This window comes from Camellia sinensis, chromosome 1 (genome assembly GCF_055761805.1).
Source record: "Camellia sinensis isolate YWXY chromosome 1, ASM5576180v1, whole genome shotgun sequence".
In the NCBI taxonomy this organism is placed as follows: domain Eukaryota; kingdom Viridiplantae; phylum Streptophyta; class Magnoliopsida; order Ericales; family Theaceae; genus Camellia; species Camellia sinensis.
Genome location: NC_138961.1, coordinates 2,217,501 through 2,235,906, shown reverse-complemented (window position 1 = coordinate 2,235,906; position 18,406 = coordinate 2,217,501). Strand labels below are relative to the sequence as shown.

General features: G+C 33.0%; 1 protein-coding gene across 1 annotated transcript in view; it reads left to right on the top strand.

Moving 5' to 3' along the window:
* The first annotated feature begins 14,491 nt into the window (after nucleotides 1-14,491).
* The window catches only part of LOC114322014 (membrane-associated protein VIPP1, chloroplastic-like), a 9,410-nt gene continuing 5,495 nt past the window's right edge, over nucleotides 14,492-18,406 (top strand). The window contains exons 1-5 of the mRNA XM_082922506.1: nucleotides 14,492-14,960; nucleotides 16,453-16,577; nucleotides 16,704-16,814; nucleotides 18,059-18,123; nucleotides 18,203-18,284. Coding sequence (XP_082778632.1) covers nucleotides 14,840-14,960; nucleotides 16,453-16,577; nucleotides 16,704-16,814; nucleotides 18,059-18,123; nucleotides 18,203-18,284 — 504 coding nt within the window. The 5' untranslated portion in view covers nucleotides 14,492-14,839. The remainder of the gene's footprint in view (nucleotides 14,961-16,452; nucleotides 16,578-16,703; nucleotides 16,815-18,058; nucleotides 18,124-18,202; nucleotides 18,285-18,406) is intronic.

Genomic DNA, 18,406 nt, shown 5'->3' with positions numbered 1-18,406 from the left:
GAGGAAAATGGATGTACTCCATATATGATTATATGTTTAAATACATTGTTTATATATGATTGTTTGGGAGGAGAAAGGGGATAGGCTCCATTGTTTGTAAAAAGATTTAGTCATCACTCCCTCCATTCTTCTTTCTCATTATCTAGTTTTATGCCCATTGGAACAAGTCTTCAGAGTTCCATGGTAGGATGGAAAAATGGGAGGAAAGGGATGGGGGAGGAAGAGGGTAAGGATGTATACGCTTTCCTTGTTCGTTAGGAAGGAGATTGAACTGGTGGGTTAAAGTAGAAATGAAGGCCTTCACTTCCATGCCGACCAAATTACTTCCTCCCCAAAATGGTGGAACTTGTGAAAGACCAAATTTGTTATATTATATTCAAATGATTTCAATGATTCTTACAAAACTTCAAAATCAAGTATTATCAATAATGGGTATTGCACTTTGAATTGGATTCGAAGTCGGTGTAAGTAAATATTGCTTTCTCTTAGTGACCTCGTCAACTAAGCTTTAAAAAACAAAAACAAACAAACAAACAAAGTACCATAACAATATTAGAATAGAGTCAAATAACTTTTGATAATTGAATTAAATTCTCTTCCCATATTTCAATACATTTCCTTCTCTTGAATTTTCAAAGAATTCAATATAACTTGCTCATAGTTAAGACTACCGGATTAACAATCATCACCCTGCTTCAACCAACAAAACAATTCTTTTTTTTTTCTTGGGTGCAGCTTAACTGGTCCTGGTGCATATATATTTCAAGGTAAAGCTTACCATTCATTATATATATATATAAATAGAGAGAGAGAGAGAGAGAGAGAGAGAGAGAGAGAGAGAGAGAGAGAGACATAGGGGAATATAAAGTACCGTGGCTTTTGGGAATAGAGGAAGTGAAGGGCTTTCCATCAGGGGGTGTGGGTTTTGAGTTTTGCGACTGTTGTAAGTCGTTGTTTTTGCAGACAAGAAGTGTAGATTCTGCACTATATCACATACATTGAATGAGAGAGAGAGAGAGAGAGAGAGAGAGAGAAGCTAGGCAAAAAGTGAGGAAGAAAGAGAGACCTAGGTTTGATGAAGATGAATTCTTGAGCTCCAAGTCCAGAAGATCTTTACTGCTATGTGCCATTTAAGAGCACCACAAAGTTGAAGTATCAATGAGCTTACACTATAAATCGTTGGCAAAATTTTTAGTGGTAAAATTTATGTGTAATCTTAGTGATTACAAATTTATTTGCGGTAATCTCAGTGATTGAAAGTTAGGGTTTGTGAATTCGAGTGCAGAGAGGATTTAGGGTTTTTGAGAGAGAGAAAGGGATGACAAATTTGGTTCAATCAGACTTGTGAAATTATAGGTTGAGAAAGTGGGCTGGGTTAGGCTGATCTGGGCTGGATTTTTTCGTAGATGGGCTTTCTACTAAAAAATAAGGGAATTTTTGGTGAAAAGCCCTCTTATCAAGGATTTTTTTGTGTGAAGCCCGTGGAATAAAATAATGGTTCTAAAAATTCATTAAATAAAAAAATATATAGTGAAAAAACTGAAATACCCTTTTATATAAATGGGCAAATATCAAATGACGGAACCGTTTGTCTCTTTCACTCTGTTTTATCGCTTGAACTCGTAGCTCTGAAAACAGTCAATCGAACATACCAGAATAAAATTTTACTCTCATTTCACCAAATAAAAACAAAGTACATACTAGAGTAAAATTTTACTCTCATTCTGTCAAACAAAAACAGAGCACATACTACATTAAAATTTTACTTTCATTCTGTCAAACAAAATCAGATCATACACAATAAAAAATAAAAATAAAAAAAACTAATCAACAAATCAACATACCTGATTTAACTCGAACAATAATCAAACACGTAATTAAAGCAAAACCTCTAAAACTCCAACAACACTTACAAATCTCAATGAAACTCTTTAAATCTGATACAGATTTAAAATGTAATCTATCGTTTAATTGAGAGTGTTGATCTTCAATGGCGACATCGTGTATTGTTGACTAAGGGCAACATCGTCGGCGGCGAGATCTTCAAATTTTGAAATCATCTATAGCTATTCCGATTTTGACCCGTCACTTGTAGTACTCTGGACTTGGGTTTGTATGATTTTGAATAGAGATTCATATCTTGTTTTCCTTATATCCCTTCTGTTTTGGTTATTGGATTGTAGTTATGCATTCGGAATAGGTTGATTGCTTATTTTTCCAAACCTTTATTGCCCAGATTTTTGCTCCATCGCTCGAGTGGTCATTCTTGCCCTCGAGTGGGTTTTGCGAACTCTCAGTACTTTGCAGGTCTGCAAAACTACTGGAAAAGTGTTTTCTACACACGAGCGGCATTTCCTATGATCGAGCAGGTGGACGCTCGAGCGGCCTTTCCTGCGCTCAAGTTTTGGTTTGTTGTCTGCAAAACTTCTGGAAGTGTATTTTCTATGCTCGAACGGCGAATTCTTGCGCTCGAGCGATAAGCATTCGTTGTATCTTGGTGCTCGAGCGGCCTTTCTTGCGCTCGAGTGAAACAACTTCTTTGTGTCTGACGTTCGAGCGTCAACTCTTCTGCTCGAGCGTACTGTGCGTATATCAGATCGCAAAAGTGATATTTTATATCACTTTTTCATTATTCTCTCTCTCTAAAACTTTTCAAAAACCTAGATCTTTACTCTCTCTCTACATTTTCTCCTAAATTTATTGATCTCTCCGCCCTAGTGTCTTTGGGAAAAGGGTAAAGCACCTTGAAAGCTTCATTTTGATCCGATTAGAGTTTGGTTTCGACATTGTTGAAGTTTCATCCTTACGCCATTGATCTTCTAAACTTGAGGTAGGGATTTTCTATACTTTCATACGGTTTTTAACTTAGTTATTTGTCGTTGTGTAACAATGATAGGATTTGGGGATAATGTGAACAAACCTTGGGTTTGATGAATGAGGGATAAATGATTGTGGGGTTTGAAAATGCTACTTGGTTGATACTTGAGAAAAGAGGGGGTTTGCCCTAAAATGATCATAATATTTATTTTGTATAAGTAAATGAAATTGATGTTGTGAACATGAAATTGAACGAGTTTTGAAATAAATAGTAGATGAGGGTAGATAATACGCCTCATCTTTGAAAATTTTGAATAAATTATCTATCTTCAAATTGTATATCTATTTAGAAATAATTGTATTGGGTTATCGATGAAGGATAGCTATGATTGTTGTAAAAATTGCATGACGATTAGGTGAATTAAAACTAATCACTGAATATGATCATGTTTTAAATACATTGTATGTGTATGATTGTTTGGGAGGGGAAAATGGATGTACTCCATATATGATTATATGTTTAAATGCATTGTATATATATGATTGTTTGGGAGGAGAAAGGAGATAGGCTCCATTGTTTGTAAAAAGATTTAGTCATCACTCCCTCCTTTCTTCTTTCTCATCATCCGGTTTTATGCCCATTGGAACAAGTCTTCAGAGTTCCATGGTAGGATGGAAAAGTGGGAGGAAATGGGTGGGGAAGGAAGCGGGTAAGGATGTATATGCTTTCCTTGTTTGTTAGGAAGGCGATTGAACTGGAGGGTTAAAGTAGGAGTGACGGGCTTTACTTCCATGCCGACCAAATTACTTCCTCCCCAAAATGGTGGAACTTGTGAAAGACCCAATTTGTTATATTGTATTCAAATGCTTTCAATGATTCTTACAAAACTTCAAAATCAAGTATTATCAATAATGGGTATTGCACTTTGAATTGGATTCGAAGTCGGTGTAAGTAAATATTGCTTTCTCTTAGTGACCTCGTCAACTAATCTTTAAAAAACAAAAAAAACGAACACACAAAATTCCATAACAATATTAAAATAGAGTCAAATAACTTTTGATAATTGAATTAAATTCTCTTCCCATATTTCAATACCTTTCCTTCTCTTGAATTTTCAAAGAATTCAATATAACTTGCTCATAGTTAAGACTACAGGATTAACAATCATCACCCTGCGTCAACCAAAAAAACAATTCTTTTTTTTTTTCTTGGGTGCAGCTTAACTGGTCCTGGTGCATATATTTCAAGATAAAACTTACCATTCATTATATATATATATATATATAAATAGAGTGAGAGAGAGAGAGACAGAGGGGAATATAAAGTACCGTGGCTTTTGGGAACAGAGGAAGTGAAGGGCTTTCCATTAGGGGGTGTGGGTTTTGAGTTTTGCAACTGTTGTAAGTCGTTGTTTTTGCAGACAAGAAGTGTAGATTCTACACTATATCACATACATAGAATGAGAGACAGAGAGAGAGAGAGAGAAAGAGAGAAGTTAGGCAAAAAGTGAGGAAGAAAGAGAGACCTAGGTTTGATGAAGATGAATTCTTGAGCTCCAAGTCCAGAAGATCTTTGCTCCTATGCGCCATCTGAGAGCACCACAAAGTTGAAGTATCAATGAGCTTACACTATAAATCGTTGGGAAAATTTTTTGTGGCAAAATTTAGTTGTAATCTCAGTGATTACAAATTTATTTGCTGTAATCTCAGTAATTGAAAGTTAGGGTTCGTGAATTCGAGTGCAGAGAGGATTTAGGGTTTTTGAGGGAGAGAAAGAGACGACAAATTTGGTTTAATCAGACTTGTGAAATTACAGGTTGAGAAAGTGGGCTGGGTTAGGCTGATCTGGGCTGGTTTGGGCCGGATTTTTTCATAGGTGGGCTTACTACTAAAAATAAGGGAATTTTTGGTGAAAAGCCCTCTTATTGGGGATTTTTTTGTGTGAAGCCCATGGAATAAAATAAAGGTTCTAAAAATTCATTAAATAAAAAAATATATAGTGAAAAAACTGAAATACCTTTTTATATAAATGGGCAAATATCAAATGACGGAACCATTTGTCTCCTTCACTCTGTTTTATCGCTTGAACTCATTGCTCTGAAAGCGGTCAATCGAACATACCAGAATAAAATTTTACACTAATTTTATCAAATAAAAACATAGTACATACTAGAGTAAAATTTTAATCTCAGTCTGTCAAACAAAAATAGAGCACATACCACAGTAAAATTTTACTTTCATTCTGTCAAACAAAATCAGATCATACACAATAAAAAATAAAAAATAAAAATAAAAAACTATTCTACAAATCAACATACCTGATTTAACTCGAACAATAATCAAACACGTAATTAAAGCAAAACCTCTAAAACTCCAACAATACTTACAAATCTCGATGAAACTCTCTAAATCTAATACAGATTTATACAGATTTAAAATGTAATCTCTCGTTTAATTGAGAGTGTTGATCTTCAATGGCGAGATCGTGTATTGTTGACCAATGGTGAGATCGTCGGCGGCGAGATCTTCAAATTTTGAAATCATTTATAACTATTCCGGTTTTGACCTGTCACTTGTAGTACTCCGGACTCGGGTTTGTATGATTTTGAATAAAGATTCATATCTTGTTTCCCTTGTATCCCATCTGTTTTGGTTATTGGATTGTAGTTGTGCATTTGGAACAGGTTGGCTGCTTATTTTTCCAAACCTTTATTGCCTAGATTTTTGCTCCATCGCTCGAGCGGTCATTCTTGCGCTCGAGCGGGTTTTGCGAACTCTCAGCTCTTTGCTGGTCTACAAAACTACTGGAAAAGTGTTTTCCACACTTGAGCGACATTTCCTACGATAGAGCGAGTGGACGCTTGAGCGGCCTTTCCTGCGCTCGAGTGTTGGTTTGTTGTCTACAAAACTTCTGGAAGTGTATTTTCTACGCTCGAGCGGCAAATTCTTGCGCTCGAGCGATGAGCATTCGTTGTGTATTGGTGCTCGAGCAGCCTTTCTTGCGCTCGATCGGAACAACTTTTTTATGTCTGACACTCGAGCGTCAACTCTTTTGCTCGAGCAAACTGTGCGTATATCAGATTGCGAAAGTGATATTTTATATCACTTTTTCATTCTTCTCTCTCTCTAAAACTTTCCAAAACCTCGATCTTTTCTCTCTCTCTCTACATTTTCTCCTAAATCTTTTGATCTCTCCGCCCTAGTGTCTTTGGAAAAATGGTAGAGCACCTTGAAAGCTTCATTTTGATTCGATTAGAGTTTGGTTTTGACATTGTTGAAATTACATCCTTACTTCCTTGATCTTCTAAACTTGAGGTAGGGATTTTCTATACTTTAATATGGTTTTTAACTTAGTTATTTGTCGTTGTGTAACAATGATGGGATTTGGGGATAATGTGAACAAACCTAGGGTTTGAGTGTAAAATGGAAATAGGGGTTTTGATGAATGAGAGATAAATGATTGTGGGGTTTGAAAATGCTACTTCGTTGATACTTGAGAAAAGATAGGGTTTGCCCTAAAATGATCATAATATTTATTTTGTATAAGTAAATGAAATTGATGTTGTGAACATGAAATTGAACGAGTTTTGAAATAAATAGTGGATAAGGGTAGATAATACGCCTCATCTTTGGAAATTTTGAATAAATTATCTATCTTCAGATTGTATATCTGTTTAGAAATAACTGTATTGGGTTATCGGTAAAGGATAGCTATGAATGTTGTAGAAATTGCATGACGATTAGGTGAATTAAAACTAATCTATAGTTGGTTATCACTGAATATGATCATGTTTTAAATACATTGTATATGTATGATTGTTTGGGAGGGGAAAATGGATGTACTCCATATATGATTATATGTTTAAATACATTGTATATATATGATTGTTTGGGAGGAGAAAGGGGATAGGCTCCATTGTTTGTAAAAAGATTTAGTCATCACTCCCTCCTTTCTTCTTTCTCATCATCCGGTTTTATGCCCATTGGAACAAGTCTTCAGAGTTCCATGGTAGGATGGAAAAGTGGGAGGAAAGGGGTGGGGGAGGAAGATGGTAAGGATGTATACGCTTTCCTTGTTTGTTAGGAAGGAGATTGAACTGGAGGGTTAAAGTAGGAGTGAAGGGCTTCACTTCCATGTCGACCAAATTACTTCCTCTCCAAAATGGTGGAACTTATGAAAGACCCAATTTGTTATATTGTATTCAAATGCTTTCAATGATTGTTACAAAACTTCAAAATCAAGTATTATCAATAATGGGTATTGCACTTTGAATTGGATTCGAAGTTGGTGTAAGTAAATATTGCTTTCTTTTAGTGACCTCGTCAACTAAACTTTAAAAAAAATAAAAATAAAAAATGAACAAAGAAAATACCATAACAATATTAGAATAGAGTCAAATAACTTTTGATAATTGAATTAAATTCTCTTCCCATATTTCGATACCTTTCCTTCTCTTGAATTTTCAAAGAATTCAATATAACTTGCTCATAGTTAAGACTACAGGATTAACAATCATCACCCTGCTTCAACCAAAAAAATAATTCTTTTTTTTTTCTTGGGTGCAGCTTAACTGGTCCTGGTGCATATATTTCAAGATAAAACTTACCATTCATTATATATATATATATATATAGAAAGCGAGAGAGAGAGAGAAAGAGAGAGAAAAGGGAATATAAAGTACCGTGGCTTTTGGGAACAGAGGAAGTGAAAGGCTTTCCATTAGGGGGTGTGGGTTTTGAGTTTTGCGACTGTTGTAAGTCGTTGTTTTTGCAGACAAGAAGTGTAGATTCTGCACTATATCACATACATAGAATAAGAGAGAGAGAGAGAGAGAGAGAGAAGCTAGGCAAAAAGTGAGGAAGAAAGAGAGACCTAGGTTTGATGAAGATGAATTCTTGAGCTCCAAGTCCAGAAGATCTTTGCTGCTATGCGCCATCTTAGAGCACCACAAAGTTGAAGTATCAATGAGCTTACACTATAAATCGTTGGCATAATTTTTAGTGGCAAAATTTAGTTGTAATCTCAGTGATTACAAATTTATTTGCGGTAATCTCAGTGATTGAAAGTTAGGGTTCGTGAATTCGAGTGCAGAGAGGATTTAGGGTTTTTGAGGGAGAGAAAGGGACGACAAATTTGGTTCAATCAGACTTGTGAAATTACAGGTTGAGAGAGTGGGCTGGGTTAGGTTGATCTGGGCTGGTTTGGGCTGGATTTTTTCGTAAGTGGGCTTTCTACTAAAAAATAAGGAAATTTTTGGTGAAAAGCCCTCTTATTGAGGATTTTTTTTGTGTGAATCCCATGGAATAAAATAATGGTTCTAAAAACTCATTAAATAAAGAAATATATAGTGAAAAAACTGAAATACCTTTTTATATAAATGGCCAGATATCAAATGACGGAACCGTTTGTCTCCTTTACTCTGTTTTATCGCTTGAACTCGTTGCTTTGAAAGCGGTCAATCGAACATACCAGAATAAAATTTTACTCTTATTTTATCAAATAAAAACATAATACATACTAGAGTAAAATTTTACTCTTATTCTGTCAAACAAAAACAGAGCACATACCACAGTAAAATTTTACTTTCATTCTATCAAAAAAAATCAGATCATGGCCAATAAAAAATAAAAATAAAAAAAACTAATCAACATACCTGATTTAACTCAAACAATAATCAAACACGTAATTAAAGCAAAACCTCTAAAACTCCAACAACACTTACAAATCTCGATGAAACTCTCTAAATTTGATATAGGTTTTTACAGATTTAAAATGTAATCTCTCGTTTAATTGAGAGTGTTGATCTTCAATGGCAAGATCGTGTATTGTTGACCAAGGGCGAGATCGTCGGCGGCGAGATCTTCAAATTTTGAAATCATCTATAGCTATTCCGGTTTTGACCGGTCACTTGTAGTACTCCGGACTCGGGTTTGTATGATTTTGAATAGAGATTCATATCTTGTTTCCCTTGTATCCCCTCTGTTTTGGTTAGTGGATTGTAGTTGTGCATTTGGAACAGGTTGGTTACTTATTTTTCCAAACCTTTATTGCCTAGATTTTTGCTCCATCGCTCGAGCAGTCATTCATGCCCTCGAGCGGGTTTTGCGAACTCTCAGTACTTTGCAGGTCTGCAAAACTACTGGAAAAGTGTTTTCTACACTCGAGCGGCATTTCCTACGATCGAGTGGCCTTTCCTGCGCTCGAGTGTTGGTTTGTTGTCTGCAAAACTTTTGGAAGTGTATTTTTTACGGTCGAGCGGCAAATTCTTGCGCTCGAGCGATGAGCATTCGTTGTGTCTTGGTGCTCGAGTGGCCTTTCTTGCGCTCGAGCGGAACAACTTCTTTGTGTCTAACGCTCGAGCGTCAACTTTTTTGCTCAAGCAGACTGTTCGTTTATCAGATCACGAAAGTTATATTTTATATCACTTTTTCATTCTTCTCTCTCTCTAAAACTTTCCAAAAACCTAGATCCTTTTTCTCTCTCTCTCTCTACATTTTCTCCTAAATCTATTGATCTCTCCACCCTAGTGTCTTTGGAAAAAGGGTAGAGCACCTTGAAAGCTTCATTTTGATCCGATTAGAGTTTGGTTTCGACATTGTTGAAATTTCATCCTTACTTCCTTGATCTTCTAAACTTGAGGTAGGGATTTTTTATACTTTAATATGGTTTTTAACTTAGTTATTTGTTGTTGTGTAACAATGATGGGATTTGGGGATAATGTGAACAAACCTAGGGTTTGAGTGTAAAATGGAAATAGGGGTTTTGATGAATGAGGGATAAATGATTGTGGGGTTTGAAAATGCTACTTGGTTGATACTTGAGAAAAGAGGGGGTTTGCCCTAAAATGATCATAATATTTATTTTGTATAAGTAAATGAAATTGATGTTGTGAACATGAAATTGAACGAGTTTTGAAATAAATAGTAGATGAGGGTAGATAATACGCCTCATTTTTGGAAATTTTGAATAAATTATCTATCTTCAGATTGTATATCTGTTTAGAAATAACTGTATTGGGTTATCGGTGAAGGATAGCTATGATTGTTGTAGAAATTGCATGAGGATTAGGTGAATTAAAACTAATCTATGGTTGGTTATCACTGAATATGATCATGTTTTAAATACATTGTATATGTATGATTGTTTGGGTAGGGAAAATAGATGTACTCCATATATGATTATATGTTTAAATACATTGTATATATATGATTGTTTGGGAGGAGAAAGGGGATAGGCTCCACTGTTTGGGAGGAGAAATGTGATAGACTCCATTATGATTAAGTTGGCCGAAGTGTCCTTGGTGAAAGCCCCGAAATTTATACATGGGTGCTGATCCCGCGGACGAAATTTCTATGAAATGGCAGTTTGAAGTGTTTGTGTGTTATTGGTGTGATTATAGAACCATTGAGTTATAGTTTCGTTTGGATTATCGAAGGAATAATAAAATTGGTTCATGTATTGAAATAAGTTGAAGGAAAATGGAAAGAAATGTAGTTTTGATATTCTATGACTATATAAAATGTGAATGGTTTATCCCTGGCATTGTTTATGCACCTTGCACTTATATTTTTGTTAAATCTTATATATTGTGTTAGATTATTCCTTCTGGGCTGTGGCTCACCCTATTTGGGAAAAACATTTTTAGGTGACGATAGCATGTCTCCACCAAGGCATTGGAGAGACTTTTGGGAAGCAAGAACTTCTTTGTTTTGTTTTATTTTTGTATAGCCTAGAGCTTAAATTGTATGAGCTAGTCTCATTTTTGTTGTAACCAAGCCAAGGCTTGGAAAGGTGTAAGCCTATAGAGCATTTATTAATGTTAAACTCTTTTGTACTATTAATTCTATGAAATAGAAGAACGTTACACTCTGATTCATGTAGTTATTCATTTATATTTCGGTTGAATCTATGGTTACATTTTAGGGGCGTTACACCATCTTCATGGATTTTGTAGATCATTTTCACTGATTTCACAGATCCTCCTAACTGATTCAAATATACAAGATCCATGTATACATGAGCCCATATTTTCAAATATATGATATATATATATAAGGGCAATATGGTCAAAAAAATATAAATTATAGAATATCCTTATTGAGCCACACGTCTCCTACTTAAGGACTTTTTGAAGGAGAATTCATTGAATTGTCCTTTATCCTAAAAAAAACCAAAAAGAGGGGGATTTTACTAAAAATCCCGTTGTGGGCATCTCATGCACTAGCCCATCAATCGATCTTACTGATCAAACGTATTTATTTGCTAACAGTTAGACTGTGCGATACATGGATTTATTTTATTTTGAGAAAATAAACAATCTTTTTTACTTAATCAATTTAAATTATATTTTTTTTGATTTTTTGTTAATTTAAATTATTTATTTATTTCCGTTAACTAAGCCAACGGAATAATAGTATTTTAGTCTTTAAATTTAATGTAGGTATACATAAATATCTAAAATACTCATTTTCATTGAGTTTAATGACAAAAATATCCATTTTCTGACGATTTTACCTAAGGAAAATAGATAAATGATTTAGACTTTAAACAAATCAAAAGTCAAGGATTTAAACTTATAAAATAAAAAATTCAGGACTTATTTTGTTGTAAGGATTTTTTTTTTTTTTTTTTTTGTGACTTTCTTCTTTTTTTTAAAAAAAAATGTTTTATAAAATTAACTTAAATTATTTATATATGTTTGGATGTAAATTATTTTTAAAAATATATTACGATGTATGCATTACAAAATAATAATATTAATTTTATTATTAGTTAAATTATATATAGTGCTCTTTTGGCAATTTCGTAAAAAGCTACGTTCGTAGCTTGTTTTTTTAGCAATGAGTGGTGTTTTGGGAAGTTGGTCGAAAAGTTATGTTGTGTTTAGAGAAGCTCTCCAAATACATTTACACCCTATGTTTTGAGTATTTTGTTTGTTTAGAGTTTTCAAAAATTAATTTTACACTCACTTTTGAAAACTCTTTTTAAGGCGGTAAAATTTGCGCTAATTGGTCGTCCTCCTAGACGTCCGGCCAGTTGACCGGAACAATGCTATTTTTTTATTTATTTTTTATTTTTTACAATTGGCACCTATTAGTTTGTATATTTTAAATAAAGAAAATTTTTAGCCTGCGTTTGGTTGTGTTTTGTAAATGTGATTTGAGAGTATGAGTTGTATTTTGAGTTTGTGGGTTGTAGAATTATGATTTCAGTGTAAAAAATTTGTTTGGTTATAATTTTTAAATAGAGTGTTGAATTGTGTTTTGAAAATGTATTTTGAATTAAGTTTTGAAAGTTTGATGTGGCATGTGAAAGGTGAAAATTTGTTTGGTGATGTGTTTTGAAAATAGTTTTCAAAACTTAATTCAACCAATAATTTATCATCAAAAACACAACTCATATATCGATATCCATATTTTTTTATCAACAATAATAACAAAACTATTTTTAAAATACTAAAATTAAAAATTGATTTTTTTGTCAATTAATTTTTTTTAGTAATTTTTTTGAATAATTGTTTTTTCCAAATAATTTTTCCATTTTAAAATAAAGGTTCAAACAGTTCTCTTCGTGCATAATATCAAACAGTTCAAAGTAGAGAAGTTGGCAAGAAGGGATGACTGTGGGATGACCTGGGAGACAACCGGCCGGATGACCCGGGAGACGACCGGCTGGGTGTCCTCGGTACTGCGCCTCAGGTTCTCTTCGTGCAAAGGTTCGAACAGTTCGGAGTTTAAAATACCAATAGATCTGAAATGAAAAAAACTCGACTACAAATTCTCAGAAATCATTTGGGAACTGATTTCAACTTCTCTGAAATCATTTATACATAACAGATGAATATTGATTTACTAGATTAGTGGGGAGAAGGTTGAAACAGTTCGAGAAAATCGGAAAACATCTGAAACAAAAAAAATAGTCGGCTACACTTCTCACAAAAGATTTGAGAACTGATTTCGACTCCTCTGAAATCATTTGCACATAATAGATAAAGAATTTATTTACCAGATTAAGAGGAAAAGAGGAAGAAGACAGACACGTTGAAAGCGGAGAACTGAACTACGAGATGCCAAACGAATTTTCAAATTGTAATTTGAATTAACACGCGGAATCAACTTTTGAACTTCGTATCCAAACGTCATGCGCGAGCTCACGTGTTGAAAATTGATTTGAATTCACAACCAAACAGAGCCTTAAATTTTAAAATTTTAAATTTTTTTTTGAGTTTTGAATAGAATTTTAAGTTGTATATTTGGTTATGAGTTATAAGTTTTGTATCAAATATCATATGTTACATAAAAAATTTCCCAAAACTCTTTTCAAAACTTATTCACCAAACAAATTTTCCATACTCAAATCATAATTCCAAAACTCACAAACTCAAAATACAACTCTATTCTCAAATCATATTTAGAAAACTCTACCAAACGCTACATTGGTTTTTTGTTTTTTTAAAACTTTTTTGTGGTTTTTTGTGTAAAAAAACTAAAAAACCAAAAAGCTAGTTTTTTTAGCAAGTTTCCAAATCATTTGGCAAGTCCAAAAAAGCCACATAGAAAATTACAATTATATATTTTATGTTTTTTTATATTTACATGGATGAAAATATAAATTTTCTACATTGGGTGGGAGCAGTTAAGTCATTTTATTGTGATGTGATATCATAAACAAATATTAATCAAAAAAGTCAAAAACAGTTTTTTACCAACTTCCCAAATTACTTTTATAAAAAAGCCAAAAGCTTAGTTAAAAGCCAAAAAATTAACTTTTAACCATCTTCCCAAAATATCCCATATATATATATACATACGTATAAAATAAAGAAAAAATATATAAAAAGGATAAATTACAAAGAGCTTTGTTTAAAATACGAATTATTTCCTGTAGTTTTAAAAAAAATAATGCTACGTAGCTCGAAAAAACTTGCCCCGAAATGGCTTGAATATCCAAAATGATGTCATTTTGAGTATTTTATTTTATTTTTTTCTTCTTACCCTTCCCTCTCTGAAACAGACAGAAGAAAGAGAGAAGAGGCGAGAGAGAGAAGGGGAAAAGATGGAGAGAATGAGGAGGAAGAGAAGAAGAAAAACAGAGAAGGGGAACAGATCTGTATACACATAGAGGAGACTTGATGGCGGCGCTGATCGGTGATGGCGACACTGGTGGGTGGCTCTCTCTCTCTCTTATATATGTATATAGATATGTGTATACGCATAGATTTGGCGACGCCGGTAGGCGGCTCTCTCTTTCTCTCTCTCTCTCTTCTCTCTTTCTTCTTTCCTTTATCTGTTTCAGAGAGGAAAGAGAAAGAAAAAAAAAAAAATCTAAAACGATGCTATTTTGGAATTCGAGCTAGTCTGACTAGCTCCCTTTCAAGCTACTTAGCAGTGCTGTTTTGAAAATTACATCCCGCTCCCTGAAATTTATAATTTTATAACAAATAAGTTTTTTTTAACAATAAATTATCAAGTTAATTAACAATTTTTTATGATATTAAAAATTTATTTCAATTAATAATCAATGTAATTTTATTATTATATAAGAAAGAAATTATGAATTTTATTTTTTTAATTAATTATGTTAAATAAAAAATTATGATAAAAAATATTTATAATTTGTGTAAAAAACAGAAAATAATATATATTTTAAACAAATATCACGGAATCCATTTGCAATTTACCCGAAAAAAAAAAAAGAAAAAGAAAAAAAAGGGAAAAAGTTGACCCCCCAAAAAAATAAAAATAAATTTGCAAAATGCAAATGAAACAAAAAATCATCCTTATTTGCCGGTGACCACACACAAGAACGAAGCAAAAAAGAGTCGAGAACAGGAACGCTTTGAAAATCCAAGTGAAAATCCAACCATTAATCATCAATTCTACAAATCTTTTTTTTTATCTTTCTGGAACACACACCCTCTTTCTCTCTAGCCTAGGGTTTGGATTTCTGCTATAATCTTTGGGTTCCAAATCGTTGTTCAGAGAGAGAGAGAGTTGGGTTTGTTCACAATCGCAAGTAGAGATGTCTATCAAAGCACCCATTACGGGAATAAGCATGGCCTCAACACCATCTGCTTCTCTTCCCCCCTCCTCTAGTAGGCTCATGGCACCACCTCTCAGAACATCTTTTTTCGGCGATGGAGGTACTCAACTCAGTAATACCCACCATATTTCGTTCTGGGTATCTGTTAATTTCCAGATTTGGTAATTTGTTGCTAACAGTTTTAATTATTTTGTGTTGGTACTTGGCATTTATGTTTCTTTGATCAATTGCAAATTCAGTTAAACACACAATAAAATATCTGTTCATTTTATGTTGGATGTACATATGAATTATTGGAAAGAAAAAAAACTAGTGTGAACTAAGAACTTGGGTCTTGTGTTGTAGTCTATTTAATCAATTTATTGACTTGCACTGCTATAGTGTGTGTAATTTCTTATGTATGATTGGTCTTGTATATTATTTGAACAAGTGGAAAAGGACTAACAAGGCACCTCACAACAGAAAAAATGTATGCAATTAGTCCAACAAAGCAAACATTAATCATCGTAAAACCTCTTGAGGTTATGGGTAAAGGGGCAGTAGTTCAAATCTGGTTTCAGGATTTTAGAGGCTTAAAGTAAAATTATAGAAATTTGTAGAGAAGAAGAAAATGGAAGAAGCGGCTTGTTACGTGAATTATTATTTGACTCACCCAAAATGGATCCCATCTGTTGAATGTTCTAGATGTTTCAATTGGATGATCTAGATTTTTAGTCAGGCATACTGGGGTGTTCATATTGGATGACCAAATTTTGCATCGTCTTTGTTTTAACAATTTGAATCTAGCTACTCATCTTCTACATTATTTTTTCTTCGTGTTCTTTTGTATTTTGTCTTTTCATCTTCTCCCGTTAACTTAGTCTCATTCATCTTTGTTTTCTTTTGTCATTTCTTTATCTTGTTTCCCTTTTCCACTTTCTCATCATAATTTTAAAAAAATTGAGACAAATTTTCAAGATCATTACTACGTATCTTTCAATCCAAATATATCCTGCTGCAGCATTGGGCATTTTCTTTTGGACAACTTGTATTCATATAGTATAACATTTTTCAGGTTAGATTTCTGGATGGACCAAATTAAACTTGTAACGCACATAATCAATCTGTCAGCTGATTACTCTTAAAATTTGAAATAATATTTTGTTTTTGTTTCTACTATATTATCATATTAATAAATGAGAAAAGTAATTCTAAAATATTTTTCTCATACTTGCTGACCAAAGTTTGCTAAGATGAGATTCAATTAAGAATGGAGTTAAATAATCAATGTTCTTAGTAGATATCTTATGGATCATATTGAAACTTAATAATTAAATTACAGAAATGTAACAATGAGATTTTATGTTCCAAAGATGAAGGAAATTTTTTTTGTAGGTAATCCCATGATTCTAGATCTTTGTGATGAGAATGTACCCTTTTAAAAACTAGAATATCATAAGTAACACCATGGAATTTTTCTTGCTCTTTCTTGTTGCTAGAGTTGCCTGTTAATGTTGTTGTAGGATTGATATCTTATATCCAAAGCAGAAAGATTCTATTCTCTTAATCTTTTTGGTTCAGTTTTTCTTAGAATTCATTCATTTTTCTTGTAGTGGGAGCTATGAAATTTACAGGGATACGACTGTCTCACTCCATCAGATCCAGATGTAATGGTCCTGGTGGAGGTGCTCTCGGTGCTCGAATGAACCTTTTTGACCGATTTGCTAGAGTGATCAAGGTTATTAGAGGGTTCTTAGTTTGTCATTCTTTGTTTGGAAATCACGGCTTTGATTTTCTCTGACTTATACTCGAATGTTTTTTTTTTTTTCCTTTCTTTTGTTGCTTAATTTTGTCACAAGTGTAGTCATATGCAAATTCAATTGTTAGCTCCTTTGAAGATCCAGAGAAGATTTTAGAACAAACTGTGCTTGAAATGAATGATGATCTAACAAAGATGCGTCAAGCTACAGCACAAGTATGCCTCATTTTCAGTTGCTTTCGTACTTTTAAAAAAAAATATTTATTCTCACTCGTTGATAGATCTCTCTAATTCGTTTTCTTCCCTTTTTTCATATCAATTTTCTGTGAATTAAAGGAGAATGTAATAAATCTATATCTATTTTACTGCTTAAAGTGATAGAGATGGAGGAAGACTTACCAAAAAACCAACAAACAAACGAAAAGAGATGGAGGAAAGGTGGTGAAAAAATTTATGGTAGTGTTTGGTAGAGTTTTAGAATTATGTTTTGAGAATAGAGTTGTATTTTGAGTTTGTGAGTTTTGGAATTATGATTTGAAAAAAAAAAATTTGTTTGGTTATAAGTTTTAAAAATAGTTTTGAATTTTTGATGTGTCATATGAAATGAGAAAAGTTGTTTGATTATGAGTTTTGAAAAGAGTTTTCAAAACTTAATGGGAAAACTTATAACTCATAACCAAACATACAACTCAAAACTCTATTGAAAGTTTTATTCAAAATTCATAACCAAACTCTTTTTAAAATTCAATTCAAAAAAATAATTTATCGTTTTGGTATAAAAAAATAATTTCTATATTTAAAAAATATCAAAAACAAATATAATATATATATATATTTTAAAATAACATGTGACAATTGGCAATTGCAAAAAAAAAAAAAAAGTACTGTTTTGGTCAACCGACCGAACATCCGGGAGGATGTTTGGCCGGACGACTGGGTAAACCAATAATTCAAAAAATGTCTGGTTTACCAAATATGTTTTCTAAATGTGTTTTGAAATTGATTTGGAATAACTCATAACTAAATACACAACTCAAACTCTATTGAAAGTTTTATTCAAAACTTATAACCAAACTCTTTTTAAAATTCAATTCAAAAATTTTTTTTATCATTTTGGTCTAAAAAAATAATTTCTATATTTAAAAAATATCAAAACAAATATAATTTTTTTTTTCTTCCAAATAATAGGTGGCTATTGGCAATTGCAAAAAAAGAAAAAGAAAAAGAAAGTACTATTCCGATCAATTGGCCGGACATCAAGATGTCCGGGTGGACGACCGGGTAGACCAAAAATTCAAAAAAATTTTGGTTTACCAAACATGTTTTCTAAATGTGTTTTAAAATTGTTTTGGAATCATAATTTGAAAACTCTAACCCAACATAGGATTAGAATGTAAACGTAGAATTAATTTTGGAAAGTCTTACCAAACACAGCCTATGTCTTTTCCTTTTTTCTGAAGGTTCTGGCATCACAAAAGCGGTTGGAAAATAAATACAAAGCTGCACGAGAAGCCTCTGAAGAATGGTAATTTGCAAAATAGCTATTAAAAGCTTTAAATCAATTGTTCCAGTCATGTTGGTTTTATCCTTCCATTTTACAATAGGTACAAAAGAGCACAACTTGCTCTTGGGAAGGGAGATGAGGATCTTGCTCGTGAAGCTCTTAAACGGCGTAAATCTTATGCTGTAAGTCTTTGTTCTGGTGAACTGGTTAAGTGGTTGTGATTAATATGTAATATACCTTATTAATAAAAACTGCTCGATGAATTGCATTACGAGGTTTGAAATTTTCTTGAGAATTTAAAAGT